General features: G+C 42.5%; 1 protein-coding gene across 1 annotated transcript in view; it reads right to left on the minus strand.

Annotated features, from left to right (window-relative positions):
* The window catches only part of LOC111967426 (ensconsin), a 49,739-nt gene extending 32,363 nt beyond the window's left edge, over positions 1 to 17,376 (minus strand). Inside the window, exons 1-2 of the mRNA XM_023992432.2 lie at positions 17,284 to 17,376; positions 2,038 to 2,165 (exon numbers count right to left, since the gene is read on the minus strand). Coding sequence (XP_023848200.2) covers positions 2,038 to 2,165; positions 17,284 to 17,329 — 174 coding nt within the window. The 5' untranslated portion in view covers positions 17,330 to 17,376. The remainder of the gene's footprint in view (positions 1 to 2,037; positions 2,166 to 17,283) is intronic.
* Positions 17,377 to 17,842: the final 466 nt, after the last annotated feature.

The raw sequence follows: 17,842 nt of genomic DNA on the forward strand, positions 1-17,842 counted from the left end.
CCAGGCCCTTTTCATCGTTTATTAAATTATATGGTGATCGACTCTAAACTTTCATTGTATTCCACGACAACCGGCAAAACAGTTTTCGTCTTTCTATCACCCACGTGGTATAACCATGAGGAGATGCACGTGGGTACCTGCTTCTATAAACCAATGAGGAGATGGCACGTGGATACCTGTCTCTATAAACCAATGAGGAGATGGAGAGGCAGGACTTGCAGCGCGATCTGCGTCAGAAATAGGAACGACATCTATTTTAGCCCTTGGTTCGCAGACGCTCGTTGGCGCGCGCAAGCAGTGTGGGTGCAATAATTTAATAACATGGGTTTCTAAATTTATTTGCGAGCTCGCGCACGCGACGTGTCCGGTCTGGTCAGCATGTTAGGGTGACATAAGTCATTCTGGTATGTATGCTGTGTAGGCCTGTGCCTGAATACACTGCTCAAAAAAATGAAAGGAACACTAAACAACACAATGTAACTCCAAGTCACATCACACTCTGTGAAATCAACTGTCCACTTAGGAAGCAACACGGTTGACTAATAAATTTCACATGCTGTTGTGCAAATGGATAGACAAAAGTGGAAATTATAGGCAATTAGCAGACACCCCCAAAAAATGAGTGATTCTGCAGGTGGTGACCACAGACCACTTCTCAGTTCCTATGCTTCCTGGCTGATGTTTTGTCACTTTTGAATGCTTGGCGATGCTCTCACTCTAGTGGTAGCATGAGACGGAGTCTACAACCCACACAAGTGGCCTCAGTAGTGCAGTTCATCCAGTGGCACATCAATGCGAGCTGTGGCAAAAAGGTTTGCTGTGTCTGGTCAGCGTAGTGTCCAAGAGCATGAGGCTGTACCAGGAGAACAGGCCAGTACTCAGGAGACGTGGAGGAGGCCGTAGGAGGGCAACAACCCAGCAGCAGACCGCTACCTCCGCCTTTGATGCAAGGAGGTGCACTGCCAAGCCCTGCAAAATGACCTCCAGCAGGCCACAATGTGCATGTGTCTGCTCAAACGGTCAGAAACAGACTCCATGAGGTGTATGAGGGGCCCGACGTCACAGGGGGGGTTGTGCTTACAGCCCAACACGTGCAGGACGTTTGCATTTGCCAGAGAACACCAAGATTGGGCAAATTCGCCACTGGCGCCCTGTGCTCTTCACAGATGAAAGCAGGTTCACACTGAGCACATGAGCACATGTGACAACGTGACAGAGTCTGGAGACGCCGTGGGAGAACGTTCTGCCGCCTGCAACATCCTCGCAGACCGGTTTGGCGATGGGTCAGTCATGGTGTGGGGTGCATTTCTTGTGGGGCCGCACAGCCCTCCATGTGCTCGCCAGAGGTTAGCCTGACTGCCATTAGTACCGAGATGAGATCCTCAGACCCCTTGTGAGACCATATGCTGACACATGCACATTGTGGCCTGCTGGAGGTCATTTTGCAGGGGTCTGGCCAGTGCACCTCCTTGCACCAAGGCGGAGGTAGCGTCCTGCTGCTGGGTGTTGCCCTCCTACGGCCTCCTCCACGTCTCCTGATGTACTGGCCTGTTCCTGTAGCGCCTCCATGCTCTGGACACTACGCTGACACACCAGCAAACCTTTTGCCACAGCCGCTGATGTGCCATCCTGATGAACGCACTACCTGAGCCACTTGTGTGGGTTGTAGACTCGTCTCATGTACCACTAGAGTGAGAGCACCGCCAGCATTCAAAAGGACCAAAACATCAGCCAGGAAGCTAGGAACTGAGAAGTGGTCTGTGGTCACCACCTGCAGAATCACTCATTTTTTTTGGGGGTGTCTTGCTAATTGCTATAATTTCCACCTTTTGTCTATTTCCATTTGCACAACAGCATGTGAAATTTATTGTCAATCAGTGTTGCTTCCTAAGTGGACAGTTTGATTTCACAGAAGTGTGATTGACTTGGAGTTACATTGGTTGGTTAAGTGTTCCCTTTATTTTTTGAGCGATGTAATATACATGTGTGTGTGACAGGTGGGTTTATACAGATGCAGCAGGCAGGGCTGTTTGTTACCTGGTCGGGTAGACTCGCTGCTGCTGGGGATGGCGTGTTAGCTGCTGCTGCTGCTGCTGGGGATGCAGGCCCTGGGCTGTTCCCTGCTAGGCTGCGCCGCTCCTCTGCCTGTGCCTGCGCAGCTGCAGCTGTAAGCACACACACAGAGAGAGAGACAGAGAGACAGCATGATCAATAAAAATGAATTTTAAAAAAGACATCTAATGAAACGAAAATGATTTTGGAATAACGAGCTGCTGAGTAAGCAGTTTACACTGTGCTTTGTTTATCCTCCATAGGAACGCATGTTCAAGAGAGATTCAGATGATTTAACACTACAGAAGAATCCATCTATTCAGCCTCTAGCCACCAGCCTCCCCCTCATCAATGGTCAGCCAGGCAGCTGTACACAGGGCTCTGTGACACACTGGGTCAGATGGGCTTTGGTCACAACACTAACAGTGCTGTGATTTTCTATACAAACATCCCAGGAAGAACCTGAAATTTAAAAAAATGTCATGGCATTGACTTTGTTATAATGTTTGAGTCCCTCAGAACATATGAACAAGGCATAAGCCATGATAAAATGTGTATAATTGCAGTTATTGTTTTAATATGGAATTCGCTCTCAGCCACATGACAAATGTGTAGAATTACAGGAAACTAGAATTTAATTATTATTATTTATTTTTTAAATTGTCAAATATTCTCTGTTCCCGATGGCAAAATGTGCAGAATTTGAGGAAATTAGCATTTAAAACAGCAATATTGTCTCTGCAGTTCAGTGCTATAGGCTAGCAAAGCCCCATGAGTGTATGGGATACTAAAGTAGTCATCATGCTTAAATATCTGAGTTAGAGGTCGACCGATTATGATTTTTCAACGCCGATACCGATTATTGGAGCACCAAAAAAGCTGATACCGATTATTGGAGCACCAAAAAAGCTGATACCGATTATTGGAGCACCAAAAAAGCTGATACCGATTAAATCGGCCGATATTTTTGTTGTTGATTTATTTGTAATAATGACAATTACAACAATACTGAATGAACACTTATTTTAACTTAATATAATACATCAATAAAATCAATTTAGCCTCAAATAAATAATGAAACATGTTCAATTTGGTTTAAATAATGCAAAAACAAAGTGCTGGAGAAGAAAGTAAAAGTGCAATATGTGCCATGTAAGAAAGCTACGTTTAAGTTCCTTGTCAGAACATGAGAACATATGAAAGCTGGTGTTCCTTTTAACATGAGTCTTCAATATTCCCAGGTAAGAAGTTTTAGGTTGTAGTTTATAGATTATAGGACTATTTCCCTCTATACCATTTGATTTCATTAACCTTTGACTATTGGATGTTGTTATAGGGACTTTGTATTGCCAGTGTAACAGTATAGCTTCCGTCCKTCTCCTCGCTCCTCCCTGGGCTCGAACGAGGAACACAACGACAACAGCCACCCTCGAAGCAGCGTTACCCATGCAGAGCAAGGGGAACAACCACTCCAAGGCTCAGAGCGAGTGACGTTTGAAACGCTATTAGCGCACGCCCCGCTAACTAGCTAGCCATTTCACTTCGGTTACACCAGCCTCATCTCGGGAGTTGATWGGCTTGAAGTCATAAACAGCGCAATGCTTGACGCACAACGAAGAGCTGCTGGAAAAACGCACGAAAGTGCTGTTTGAATGAATGTTTACGCGCCTGCTTCTGCCTACCACCGCTCAGTCAGATACTTGTATGCTTGTATGCTCAGTCAGATTATATGCAACGCATGACACGCTAGATAATATCTAGAAATATCATCAACCATGTGTAGTTAACTAGTGATTATGATTAATTGATATCTTATAAAAAACTAAGTTTAATGCTAGCTAGCAACTTACCTTGGCTTACTGCATTCGCGTAACAGGCAGTATGTCTCCTTGTGGAGTGCAGGTCGTTATTGAGTTGGACTAGTTAACTGTAAGGATCCCCCGAGCTGACAATGTGAAAATCTGTCATTCTGCCCCTGAACGAGGCAGTTAACCCACCGTTCCTAGGCCGTCATTGAAAATAAGAATGTGTTCTTAACTGACTTTCCTAGTTAAATAAAGATGAGAAAGATAAAATCGGCAAAACCGGTGTCCAAAAATASCGATTTCCGATTGTTATAAAAACTTGAAATCGGCCCTTKCGATTAATCGGTCGACCTCTAATCTGAGTGAGACGGCGGATAACAAAGTAATCAAATAACCTGTCCTGTCTAAATGCCTTTATGTCACATACAACTTTAGTGTAACAAAAGGGAACCAAGCACCTCTGCTTCTCCAACTCCCTAACATTAAGCAGTGAGACAGTACAGCAACACTAAAGCATTATCCAATGGGGAGTGGTGGTGACAATGGCCCTCTTTACAAGACCCTGACYGTACTCTGTGTTCACTGCTATCTGCCATGCTGTTTTTTTGTTGAGTGGAAAGGTCATATACAGAGGACGAGAATATGCGGGAGAAAACTCAGCCTGACATAAACACAATAAAACCAAAAAGGCAGGTTATCAGTGAGTGGAAACTCCAAAATCAGGAACATGAAGTGGACTACAGAAGAGGACTATGCTACAGCTCTTTACATTAGCCCATATCAGTGTGGTTCTGACTGGAGAAGAGAAACCTCAAACGACAGACAATGGATCTCTAAGTGCAACACTCCTCCACTCCCAAACAGACTGGCATTGATGTTATTCTTTAGCCATTGGCCTTTACAGAGCAGATAGCAAAAGTCAACGGGAGGACAAAACCAACACGYCAAACAAACAAAGCTGCATCAATACCATAGTCTTCAATGGAACAGCATCAATATCTTTCACMCAGGTCGTCACAGATGAATGACTCGGTCAAAGTCTGCTGATAATCCCATAGGAAGGGGACATCAGTTTACTTTTCCTCTCATCARGCTTCACAGAGTGGGAATCCCAGTTAAGTAAAAAGTGTTCCAATGGCCTTTTGACTGTCTGATTACCTTCATAAGACTCAGACAGGCCTAATACACAAACTAGCTAACCCACTGCCTCTGTAGAAACTGAGGGGTGCTCAGTATTAGATTATACATTTGGGGTGAATGGTTAAGTAGCGGTGTCTCGTGAGCTAGCGACTTTAACATCCATCCTGCCCTCAGGGGAATAAACAAAACACAATGAGAGGGTGTGAAATTAGATTAACGTKGGCCAATATACAGCTCTTGAATGTACGAAACAGAGGAGAAAAGATATAATCCGATCCAAGTCGGTGCAGATAAGGATCCACTAGACGAAATTCAAAACCTCATCAAATCAGCCTAAAAGGGACTCTTACAACACACCATTCATCTGGTGTCCTCCTCGCCCTGCCAAGACTTAGGCAGTTCTGTCACATGTCAACTGTTGTTCAGCAATGCAGAGTACAGCTTGAGAGACCAGACAAGGGCTTATGCATCTCACTCACTGTCAATCCAAGCCTCAATTCACACTCATTCCAAGCCAAGCAGAGACCTTTTCAGAGACCCAAGACAACTGAAAGAATTTTTAAATGGACAGTGCAGGATTTTTATTGTTTTATATAATTAACTAGGCAAGGCAGTTAAGAACNTTTATATAATTAACTAGGCAAGGCAGTTAAGAACTAATTCTTATTTACAATGACGGCCTACGCTGGCCAAATCCGGACGACGCTGAGCCAATTGTGCGCCGCACTATGGGACTCCCAATCAAGGCCAGTTGTGATACAGCCTGGAATCGAAGCAGGGTCTGTCGTGACGACTCTAGCACGAAGATGCAGTGCCTTAGACCGTTGCGCCACTCGGGAGCCCTAAGTCAGATGAACTTGTGGATACCTTTTTACGTTTCTGCGTCCAGTATGAAGGAAGTTTGAGGTAGATTTAAAGCACAATTATTGGAAGTCTATGGGAACAGTTAGCATGCTAGTTAGCAATTGCGCAAACGCTAGATAGCAACATCCTACAAACTGCACGCAGAGACATACAAATGGTATTCACCAGTTCAGCCGACTCTGGGGAAGTAGATAAAGGGCTTCATTGCAAAAATCCAGAACAATGCTTTTAAAATGATTGCAGTCAATTTCATAATGACCAACTTTAGATTAGTAGTTCCTTTACATGAACACTTGGGCAATATATTGACCACATTTATCAAATGAAAGTCTGTGGTCTGTCATCAGGGGCCAGGTCTGAGGTGGCATGTCATGTAGTTGGGCAGGGCTCTGGGTAAAAAAGGTAAATATAATTCACACTGCCCTTGCCTTTGAACGAGGACTTAACTCTACTGCAAGTTCAATTCAACTTTTTTAAGTCAGAGTACTCTTTGCTTTCACATTGCTATGTTTAGAAAGGAACAAAGAAATACTGAACAAAAATATAAAAACGCAACATGCAACAATTTCAACGATTTTACTGAGTTAGTGCATATAAGGAAAATTGCCAATTTAAATAAATTCAATAGGCCCTAATCTATGGATTTCACATGACTGGGCAAGGGTGCAGCCATGGGTGGGAAGCCAGGCCCAGCCAACTATGAGCTTTGCTCCACAAAAGGGCTCTATTATAGACAGAAATACTCAATTTTATCAGCTGTCTGGGTTGCTGGTCTCAGAAGATCCCGAAGGTGAAGAAGCCGGATGAGGTGGTCCTGGGCTGGTGTGGTTACAGGTGGTCTGTGGTTGTGAGGCCAGTTGGACGTACTGACACATTTTTCTAAAATGACATTGGAGGCAGCTTATGGTAGAGAAATTTACTTTCAATTATCTGGCAACAGCTCTGGTGGACATTCCTGCAGTCAGCATGCTAATTGCACGCTCCCTCAACTTGAGACGTGCGTGGCATTGTGTCATTTGACAAAACTGCACATTTTAGAATGGCCTTTTATTGTACCCAGGCACACATCTGTAACGATCATGCTGTATAAATCAGCTTCTTGGTATGTCACATCTGTCAGGTGGATGGATTATCTTGGCAAAAGAGAAATGCTCACCTACAGGGATGTAAACAAATTTGTGCACAAAATTTGAGATTTTGTGCATATTTCTATTTCAGCTCATGAAACATGGGATCAACACTTTATATTTTTGTTCTGTGTATTTTTCCAACATTCACTCAATGCACTCTGGGTAAAAGTACAGGACCTGTCTCTTATACACATCTAGATGTGTATAAGAGACAGGTTCAGAAAGGAACCTGTGTATTTTTCCAACATTCACTCAATGCACTCTGGGTAAAAGTACAGGACAAGTCACTCCATCAGAATGTGCTATCGGACAACTAGATATACTGTACCTACTTACATTTTGGAAGCTAATAGATACAATTGTCATCTTTTAACGAAATGCTAATAAGATAAAATGTAAATATTATTGGTAACATTAAAATACCAGTAGAATAACTGCTGATTAAATAATGCTGTATGCCTAATTWAAAATTGTTCACCCAATGTAGGTTACTGCCCCTTTAAGAGCTAGAATGGATTTTCTACCCATGTTATGATTCTCAACAAATATGTTGTCTTCTCACACTATTCAAACCCCACAATCAATAAACAGCTTATGAAGCTATTTTAGCCTATAGATAAACATATTGCAAACAAATAATCTGAACATCGTGTCAGTACAAAGTGTATTTTTGAATTTCTGTGCATACTTGACAATCTCTAATCAATATCCATAAACAGCACACGTTTTTTTCCCATGAACCTGCACATCATCTTCTCTCACCAATGTGAGGGGTTATGGCAGGGGAAACGGTGTTGCAGTAGTCTACTGTGTGGTGTGGGAATAATGACAAGTGAWCCTGGAGAGCTTTGTGTTCACATTGCCCCAAAAAAGGGAACAGATCACAGAATTCAAGCAAAACAAACTCAGACAACCTCTCAAGATGGTATCAGTTCAATTCACATCTGGGGATCTTTTGAGGGGTCTGAGTTCCTTTGGAGTGTTCACACTATTCATAGACAGACTCTTGGCCCAGGAAGTGGTCATTCAGATTGTTGATCCAAAAAGAGTTTCACTGAAGACAGTCATCTTCAAAAGAAGTTGAAATAATTCCCTGCTCGTGTGATAGCGTGATTAGAAGTAGGTGCAGCCTGTCCTCACAGACGCAGATTAAAAGAGCAGGCCAGAGGATATAGAGAATATGCAAAAGGGATAGTCTGAGTCACTGTCCTCATCCTCTCGGTCACTCACAAAGGAGGACAGTGGGCAAACAGTGAGCCCTCTCCTCCAGCACAAAGCATGCAAATAACAGTACACCATAGCAACAATAAAGGACTGAGTCCCTGGTTACACCACCTATGCTCCAGTCCAAACCCATTAACTCTGCCACACCTGGGAGGCTAGTGATAACCATCAATTTATCCTAAGTTAATATTGGTCATAGACTAGCCTACATTAACTGGACAACGCAATAGGGGTTTCAATTGAATATAATGCTTTTATCCAGGTCTTTTCACCACAGACTTATACGTATTTTACATTTTAGTCATTTAGCAGACGCTCTTATTTGAGCGACTTACAGTAGTGAGTGCATACATTTTCTTACTGGTTTCCCGTGGGAATCGAACCCAGAGCCATGCTCTACCAACTGAGCCACACAGGACCACGTATTGTAGAACTGAAAGAGCCAGGTGTTCTTGTGCACACTGAAAGAGCTGACGAGAGGAGGGAGAGGACACCTGCATCCATCACTATGGAGATTTGCATTGATAAGCATACATTAGACCCAAGTGGGCTGGCTGCAGTAAATCAGACAGACTGGATGACGCAGCACAAAGCCGGACAAGAGCGTGGGTGGCGTTTTTATAACAGTAATGTCAATGGGGACAACAGCAATGGTGACTGAGTGAAGGTATTAAGCAAAACCATTAGCACACACACACAACAAATTTGCCTGCCTATCCGTTGTCAATTGGAGTTACGTTTCAATTACATTTTATCTACGTTTCAATCAGGTTTCAGAAAACAGCATGGCACTTCTACTGCAGCAACAAATGTTGTTAATTATATCATTGATGCCATCGACAAGAAAAGGCACCCTTTTTCATCGATCTGTCAAAGGCATTTGACAGAGTTGATCATGACATGTTGCAAAAACTTGCCAACATAGAATTATCTGATCAGGCAGTCTCTTGGTTCAAAAGCTGTGTGTTTTGAAGGGAGTTTTGCGAGCCCATGCTAACTAGTTTTAGCACAATTAGAAATCTATGGGTATAGACTTCAAGTCATTGCGCTAACGCTAGTTAGCATTTGGGCTATCACTATTTAGCAACTTTCTTCAAACCGCACACAGACACATACAAAATGGAATCCATGAGTTCATCGGACTACGGAGAAGTAGATAAAGGGCCTCATTGCCAAAATCCCAAAGAATCACTTTAATAATGTTGGTATAATAATGACGTGTCAAACGCTAGTTTTCATTTTTATGCTGACGACAGTTATTTATTATTGTGCCGCAACATTGAATAAAGCCTTTGAAGAACTGCAATCTGCCTTTACTATTGTCCAGACTCAGCTCTGTCAGCTGAAGTGGCTTTTAAAAGCTGAAAAAACTAAGTTGATGCTTTTCACAAAATCTAAGATGAAACCTCAGACTCTCCCACGTATAGTCACTATGCAGATAGAGTATAAAGAGAAGCAACTTACAAGTACTTGGGTCTCTTGATAGACGAGTGTCTCACCTTTAAAACCCACATCGAAAGGTTCAAGTTGGGTTTTTATTTTCATAATAAGTCATGTTTTTCTTTATAAGAGAGAAAGAGGATCGTTTCCGCTACTTTCGTGCCTGTAATTGATTATGGTGATATCTTGTACATGTTTGTCCCTGTGACATCATTACGCATGCTGGACACTAACATMGGACGAATGGGAACAGTTCCATTAAATTAGAGCATGGCACTCCTCCTAGAATTGAAAAGAGGAACTAGGCAAGGTTTCCCAACTTCACCTAACCTCTTCCTGCTTGCAACCCAACTTTTACAAGTTTTGTTAAATCCAGCGATATAAAAAGGGACCTCTATTGCTGACAGAGATATCATCACCAGTCAGCTTGTAAATGACACCACCCTCTTTTTGAAAGATGCTGACCAGATTCCTAGAGCAGTCGATGTGATAAATATTTTTTCCAAAGCATCTGGTCTTTGCCTAAACCTTAATAAGTGTGAATTGTTTGCTGTTAAAGACTGTGTGATACCCTCTATATGCAATATTCCAGTCAAGGAAAAAGTAACGTACCTTGGGATTACCATATCTATGGATCAACAGGAAAGATGCTTATTAAATTTCATACCTATTTTTGAAAATAAAATAAAAGTTAACCATTGGTTGCTGCGGGATTTATCCTTGAAAAGGTCAAGTATTGTTTCTAAAGCTGAAGGTATCTCCAGACTTACTTATGCAGCCCAGTCCCTACATCTTAACAAAATAAGTAAACCGGTTGACCAGATGCTTTTCAACTTCATCTGGAAAAATCATACACATTATATTAGGAAATCTGTCGCTATGAACACATGAATATGGTGGTCTAATTTTTTCCAATTTTCATACTTTGAATAATACTTAAGATAAATTGGGCTAAACATTTCCTAAAGAAAACAACTTCAATTTGGAATTGAATCTTCTCCCTATTTGGTGACTTCAATTTTATGTTACTTTGTAACTATAACAATGATTTGATTCCTACAAAATGATCTGCTTTTCATAGACAAGTATTCTTAGCGTGGTTGTTAATATATAAACAATTTCCCCCCGCATAGGTATTTCATTTGGAACAATGAACATATATTGTATAGAAACAAGTCTATTTTTTTAAGAACTGGTTTAATAATCATATCCTGCTGATGAGTCAARGTTTTAATGCAGAAGGATTGTCAATCATTATAAGGAATTTATCTCGTTACAATATCCCTGTCACACCTAGAGAGTTCGCCATAGTCTGATGCTATTCCATCTGGAACTCTCATGTTATTTAGAGGTGTAGCCAGATGTAGCCAGACCTCACCTTCTTACCCTCGCTTAATCCAGTTGACTCTCCAATAGGGAAAATATGTTTCTCCTTCCTCCCTCAGAACAGATCTATCCCTGCTTTATTTAAAAGGGATATAGAATCAATATCTTATGTCACAACTTACTGGAATACATTTGTCAATAATATCTCTTGAGGGGAAAAAGTCTGGTTATTACCACACAAATACCTTCTTGTTAACAAGGTCAGAGGTCTCTTTCAGAATGATCCATAAGTATTACTCTGCAAATCATTACCCGATGAAACAAAAAAATACATGAGCTATACTTTGTGTTGAGCATCCAGAAAGAGGTTTGCATTTATTTTGCCATTGTCTACTGGTTTTCTGCAATAAAAAAATAAATACAAATAAAAGCCATGATGAGCTGAGGTTTGTTACTAACTCCAAAGCTCTCACATCACTGTACCCTCTACATGAGAGTGGGTTGGCCTTCGTTAGCTCTTCAGAGATTAAATCATTGGTAAATTTATATTTATAAGGCCATATTGAGACAGCTACCCTTTTATTTTTGTAACTGCATTGTCTAGCAGTCAAATGAAAACTATCGTCTGTGCACAGAGGACTGTGTCTAGTTGATTTTGCCTAAGACCCGTACAGAGCTAGGGCAAAAAATATTTTTAGGACGCTGCCCCTTCCACTTGGAACGAACTTGAAAAGGTCCTAAAATGACAGGAGCTCGTCCCATCTAAAAATGTGTTTAAAGTTAGGTTGAACACTATGATGGAAAATAAAAGAGGGCTATCAATGTTTTGACCCACAGTTGGGCCACTTTCCCAAACCATCTTGCTTTTCTGTATGTAAATGTATGMTTTTTTWWAAACTGTAGTGCTTCGTGTTTTATGTTGTAAATGTGTCTGCAACTTTGTGTGCTGCCATTTTGGCCAGGTCTCTCTTGTAAAAGAGACTGAGATTAACCTGGTAAAATATTTATTTTATTTTATGTCCACAACTAAAATACAATATGTTTAAAAACAACCTACTTTTTTCCATCAAACCATAGAGCACGTACAATTTTAATTAACCTATGCTTGCTAGCTACAGCGGCACTACATTGCTGCGATGGGGGAAACACCTCAACCGATTAGTCTGAAGTACCTAACTTATCCTATTAGATAGTTAGGGTACAATATGCACTGCAACAGCTTAGCTCTCTAGAATCACACATAGCATAGTAAATAGACTGGCTATATTGATTAGGTTAGCTAGGCTAGGAAACATCCCCCAGGCAAGGCAGTTAGGGGAGGCAGTAAAATCCAACTCATCAGGGGGCTCCTGTCTTGTCCTGGAACACTCATCATGGCTCCACAGACAGGGCAGTCACTGGTCATAAACAGGAAGCAGGCCAGCCTGATCCATCATGCAGCTGCAGTTCTGTTCACAGCCGGACAAAACCACCAGTATTCAAACAGGAAATGTCTAACTTCAAAGCACTACGGGTAATGAATGAACACCAATATAAAAGAGTATGAGGCATATATCCTTTTGTTCATAAATTACATACTATTCACAATACATTTACATTGGGCCACTGCTGAAGAAGACATGCTGACTGCTGCGTTCGTGCCTCCTGTCCAAAGCCACAGTGAGATTGACACCTCAGTGCTCAGTACCAGTCAGCCAAAAATAAAGCATAGAGTCCAGCCACTCGTCAAGACAGGGCTCAAAGAAACAGTAACAACTACAGCCCCCCACCCTTAACACAACCACCCACCCACACACAAATATCAGTCAGAGACAATAGTGAGTTCAGTGAAGTGACCTCTCATTCCCTCTGGGGGGAATGGAGGGGAATGCCTGGAGGGGAATGTATCCACACTGTCTAATAATGACAGCCTTCAACAGGCACAGCTGTGATGAGGGTGCACACARACACAGCAGATACTGTCCAGGATTATTGGGGACACATTCACTCAGAGGTAAGCCGGGGCTATTTCCAGAGCCACCGGGATGATGACACCTTGACGACAGCAGGTTGAGCTCCATTCTCACTGGCTAATGACAGAATGCCCTGACCAGAGTAGGGCTCGTTAGGGTTCACACAAGGACTGTCTCAGATGTGTAAGCCACACATCACGTTTCATCAGCATCACTCATGGCATGCCAACAAGCACAATGGAGTGGATAGGCCTAGGCTCAATGCTTATACAATCAACTGACACAAAGCATCTAAACTCAACAAAAGAGACATCCTCTCACTGTCATCTGCGTTTATTTTCAGCAAACTTAACATGTGTAAATATTTGTATGAACATAACAAGATTCAACAACTGAGACAAACTGAACAAGTTCCACAGACACGTGACTAACAGAAATGGAATAATGTGTCCCTGAACAACGGGCAGTGTCAAAATCAAAAGTCAGTATCTGGTGTGGCCACCAGCTGCATCAAGTACTGCAGTGCATCTCCTCCTTATGGACTGTGCCAGATTTTCCAGTTCTTGCTGTGAGATGTTACCCCCCTCTTCTCCAAGGCACCTGCAAGTTCCCAGACATTTCTGGGGGGGGAATGGCCCTTGCCCTCACCCTCCGATCCAACAAGTCCCAGACGTGCTCAATGGGATTGAGATCCGGGCTCTTCCCTGGCCATGGCAGAACACGGACATTCCTGTCTTGCAGGAAATAACGCACAGAACGAGCAGCATGGCTGGTGGCATTGTCATGCTGGAGGGTCATGTCAGGATGAGCCTGCAGGAAGGATACCACATGAGGGAGGAGGATGTCTTCCCTGTAACGCACAGCGTTGAGATTGCCTGCAATGACAACAAGCTCAGTCTGATGATGCTGGGACACACCGCCCCAGACCATGATGGACCCTCCACCTCCAAATCGATCCCGCTCCAGAGTAAAGGCCTAGGTGTAACGCTCATTCCTTCAACGATAAACGCGAATCCGACCATCAATAACGGTGAGACAAAACCACGACTAGTCAGTGAAGACCACTTTTTGCCAGTCCTGTCTGGTCCAGCGACGGTGGTTTGTGCCCATACGCGACGTTGTTGCCGATGATGTCTGGTGAGGACCTGCCTTATAACAGGCCTACAAYCCCTCAGTCCAGCCTCTCTCAGCCTATTGCYGACAGTCTGAGCACTGGAGGGATTGTGCYTTCCTGGTGCAACTCGGGCAGTTGTTGCCATCCMGTACCTGTCCCGCAGTCCTCATGCCTCCTTGCAGCATGCCCAAGGCACGTTCATGCAGATGAGCAGGGACCCTAGGCATCTTTCTTTTTGGTGTTTTACAGAGTCGGTTGAAAGGCCTCTTTAGTGTCCTAAGTTTTCATAACTGTGACTTTAATTGCCTACCGTCTGTGAGCTGTTAGTGTCTTAACGACCGTTCCACAGGTGCATGTTCATTAATTGTTTATGGTTCATTGAACAAGCATGGGAAACAGTGTTTAAACCCTTTACAATGAAGAACGGTGAAGTTATTTGGATCTTTACGAATTATCTTTGAAAGACAGGGTCCTGAAAAAGGGACGTTTCTTTTTTTYCTGATTTTATAAACTAGGCCTATCTTTGCTTTTCAGTGAGTCACTTCTATATAGTCAGAATGGGAGGGCCATCTTATCTTATGGCCTCTTATTCAAATAATGTAGCCAACATTTACTTCCCAAATCTTTCCACCATGGTGAGAGGATGGGGGCGTTTGCATGAGTGGGCACATCCGAACTTCCATGATATTTTACTGCAACACATTAATCAGCTCTTATTCACCCTATAAAAGAGTTGACCTGCCTGGGGCACGTTTCTCTCTGTGCTGTAATGCCTGCCATGGAACCAAACCGTGTCACTGTCGGGGGCTCTGCAATCTCAGACTGTAGAAGGTCATGACCTCTGAACTCAGGGTTAACCTCCTGTAGAAGGCAGGGATGAGAGGAGCTCCTCCTAACTAGTTGTTTGTTTCATTGCTACAAGCTTCTGCACCAAAAAAGGCTAAACAATTTCCTCCWTCGGTTCCCTCAGAACAATTCAGAAATATTTTTCATGCTTTTGATTCTTCAGGCCAGGCAGAGCCAGGATTCAGATAGCCTTGCTAGGTTCCAGTCACAGGCATCTGATCTACACTCATAATGACAGTGTAGGTACAACCCACAATCTTGCGGAGATAACCAAGTATTTGTGTGTTTTAACGCTGTACTGGATTCCAGACATTCTTTTGTTAGCCTTCCTATGTATGAACACAGTGCGGTTGGGMTTTTCAAACCTCCCCTCATCACCCTCTTTCTCAGCAGTCTACTGACAGGCAAGATTGAATATCTCTGGAAAATACTTTCACAAAGACACATATTTCAGTGGATATAGCTTTCAGAGTGAAAATAGTGAATGAGAAAGTGGATGAAGAAAAGATATGACCTAATTTCAGAAACACCCCTTCACACCTGGTATGTTGCCGTAAGAAACACTAGCATTTCAGCCCAGTCCAACAGTTTGAGTCAAAACAAACTGGGCATTCAGACCTGATGCAGGCGCACAGTAAACATCTGTGCATTTGGCTGCCACTCAGGAAGAGGCCCAGCTTACAACGTAAAATAACTTCWGTGTAAAACAATGTTAAGACATAGAAAAAGTGTTGGCTTATTCAGCAATTTTGTACAGTGAAAAAGTGGAACCAAATACCCAAGAAACAAACAACCCCTTATCACTGACTGCATCCAAGAAAACTAGCAGTAACTGGACAATCTTATCATCCCATGAGGAGCTTTGTGGACTTTTGGTTCAGTGTCTGTGGAACTCAGTGCAAAACCACGTCAGACATCGTTATGTAGATCGAATCCCCGAGCTGACAAGGTAAAATCTGTAGTTCTGCCCCTCAAGGCAGTTAACCCACTGTTCATAGGCCGTCATTGTAAATAAGAATTTGTTCTTAACTGACTTGCCTAGTTAAATAAAGGTTAAATAAAATAAATGTAGCAGCTAGCTACTTTGCCAAGACAACGGAATCTGTCACATGTGAACAAGCTTAGACAAATATTTTTAATTTCATATTCTCTTCACTGCTTGAATACCAATGAGCCACGTGCAATGAGGGGAAACTGTGCATTGGTGACTTGTCTCTAGAGAGGAATTAGCTAGGTAGGCAAGCAACATACAAAAACCACCATAACWTCCTCTCAAATCCCATGAAACCACCAATCACCTCCCAGTTCCAGGTCAAAACCTGTCAACATCCAAAGCCCTCAGGAATACTCTCATTCAAAGCCCTCAGGAATACCACAACAAACGTCCTTTCTGGGCATTAAGACAGGCACAAAAAAATAGCAATACTTACGTAGCTAACGTTACTTGCACATAATTGTTCTAGAATTAGCCTAGCGTCATTTAGCATGCCAACAGACAATTTGTGTAGTTTACACTAGTTTCGTGCAGCCTAGTAGCTAGACAAGTTGGAAAACTGCTTCCTTAATCAGCTAGCTACCGTAATGTAATATAATGACTCGAATAAACTGCCCTCTCCAGGGTCAATCTGATTAAACTGGCTAGCTAGCCAACCAGAAAATACGGTTTGCTCCTTTGCAGACAATGGCTAGCAAGTCGTTAGCTAACGTTACCTCCTAGCTTGAACTTGGAGATGTCAAAGATGACCATAAAGTAGTTACTGTAGCTAATATTAGTTAAATTAGCTAGTCAGAAAATAGGCACGCTAGCGAACGGTATAAGGTAGCTACCCAGCTAGCAAAGTTAATTATGTTTATTGGCAAATTTGTTAATACTTAGCTAACTAATTAGGCAACTATTTCAACAAGTTTGATGTGTAACGTTAGCTAGGTAGCAATTTATGGCGCCTCAACAGCGCGCACGCATACAGATCCGATCCAACCGGTGATTACATTTAATTTTGGATCCAACAACGATTGGCTCTCTGGTTCTGCTACTATGGCTAACTCCGTTAGAGTAGGTTTAAATGTTATTTTACAATAAGTACATTCAATAGGAACGTTGTACTAGTTACATATAGTGCAAAATAAACGAGCCGGTAAACGTTGATTTTCATGCAGCTAGCTTAGTAGTTTGTACAGCTAGCTTTCAAACTAGCCGGAGGGGATCAGAGTTGCGGACTCCCAACCCCTTTTGTCAGCGGATAAGGTTAGCTCGCTAGCCACAAAACATGTTCAAAATGAGMAGGTTACCGGTAGAGGGGTCACTTAGCAAGCAACGTAGAGGAAATTCGACTTCATTAAGTAGCTACATTGGCACATTAATAATTAGTTATGCTGAGTGTATTCCTTACCCATTTGAGCTCGCAAACCCTTCAGAGATGTTGCACCCTCCGCCATTTCTATGAAGTTTTCCTTCTCAATGTTTTTGGACAACAGAGGCGCGCATAATACGTACGCGGTTACGTGGACATCCAAGTAAAACAAGGGAACGGGCCATAGATAGGCAATAGCGCCACCTAGCGTGAAAATCTATGGTTGTGAGAAGGCAACAGTTGCTTATCAAAGTTTGCCATGTTGAATATAAAGTGTAATCAAACCACCCAGGGAATGATAGTGTGAATACAATTAATGAGAACTCAAACAGAAAGTAATATTTATGTCAGAACATAAAAGCTCAACTTTGTCAGATGCACTATAAAAGTTAAAGATGCATTTGTGTGTCAATCATATTGTTCTGTTTCTGTCATAACATTACATTAGAGAAGCAGTTTAGAGAAGTCAAGGCATTGGCTTCCTTGAGGACTTACCTTATGGAGAGAGTTGAAGAGTCTAAGGAGTTAGTTTCAGGAGGAACTGCTTTGCAGCAGTAGTGAACCAACCCCTCAAATAAAGAAAACACCACATCCTCCC

This window comes from Salvelinus sp. IW2-2015, linkage group LG8 (genome assembly GCF_002910315.2).
Source record: "Salvelinus sp. IW2-2015 linkage group LG8, ASM291031v2, whole genome shotgun sequence".
Classification (NCBI taxonomy): domain Eukaryota; kingdom Metazoa; phylum Chordata; class Actinopteri; order Salmoniformes; family Salmonidae; genus Salvelinus; species Salvelinus sp. IW2-2015.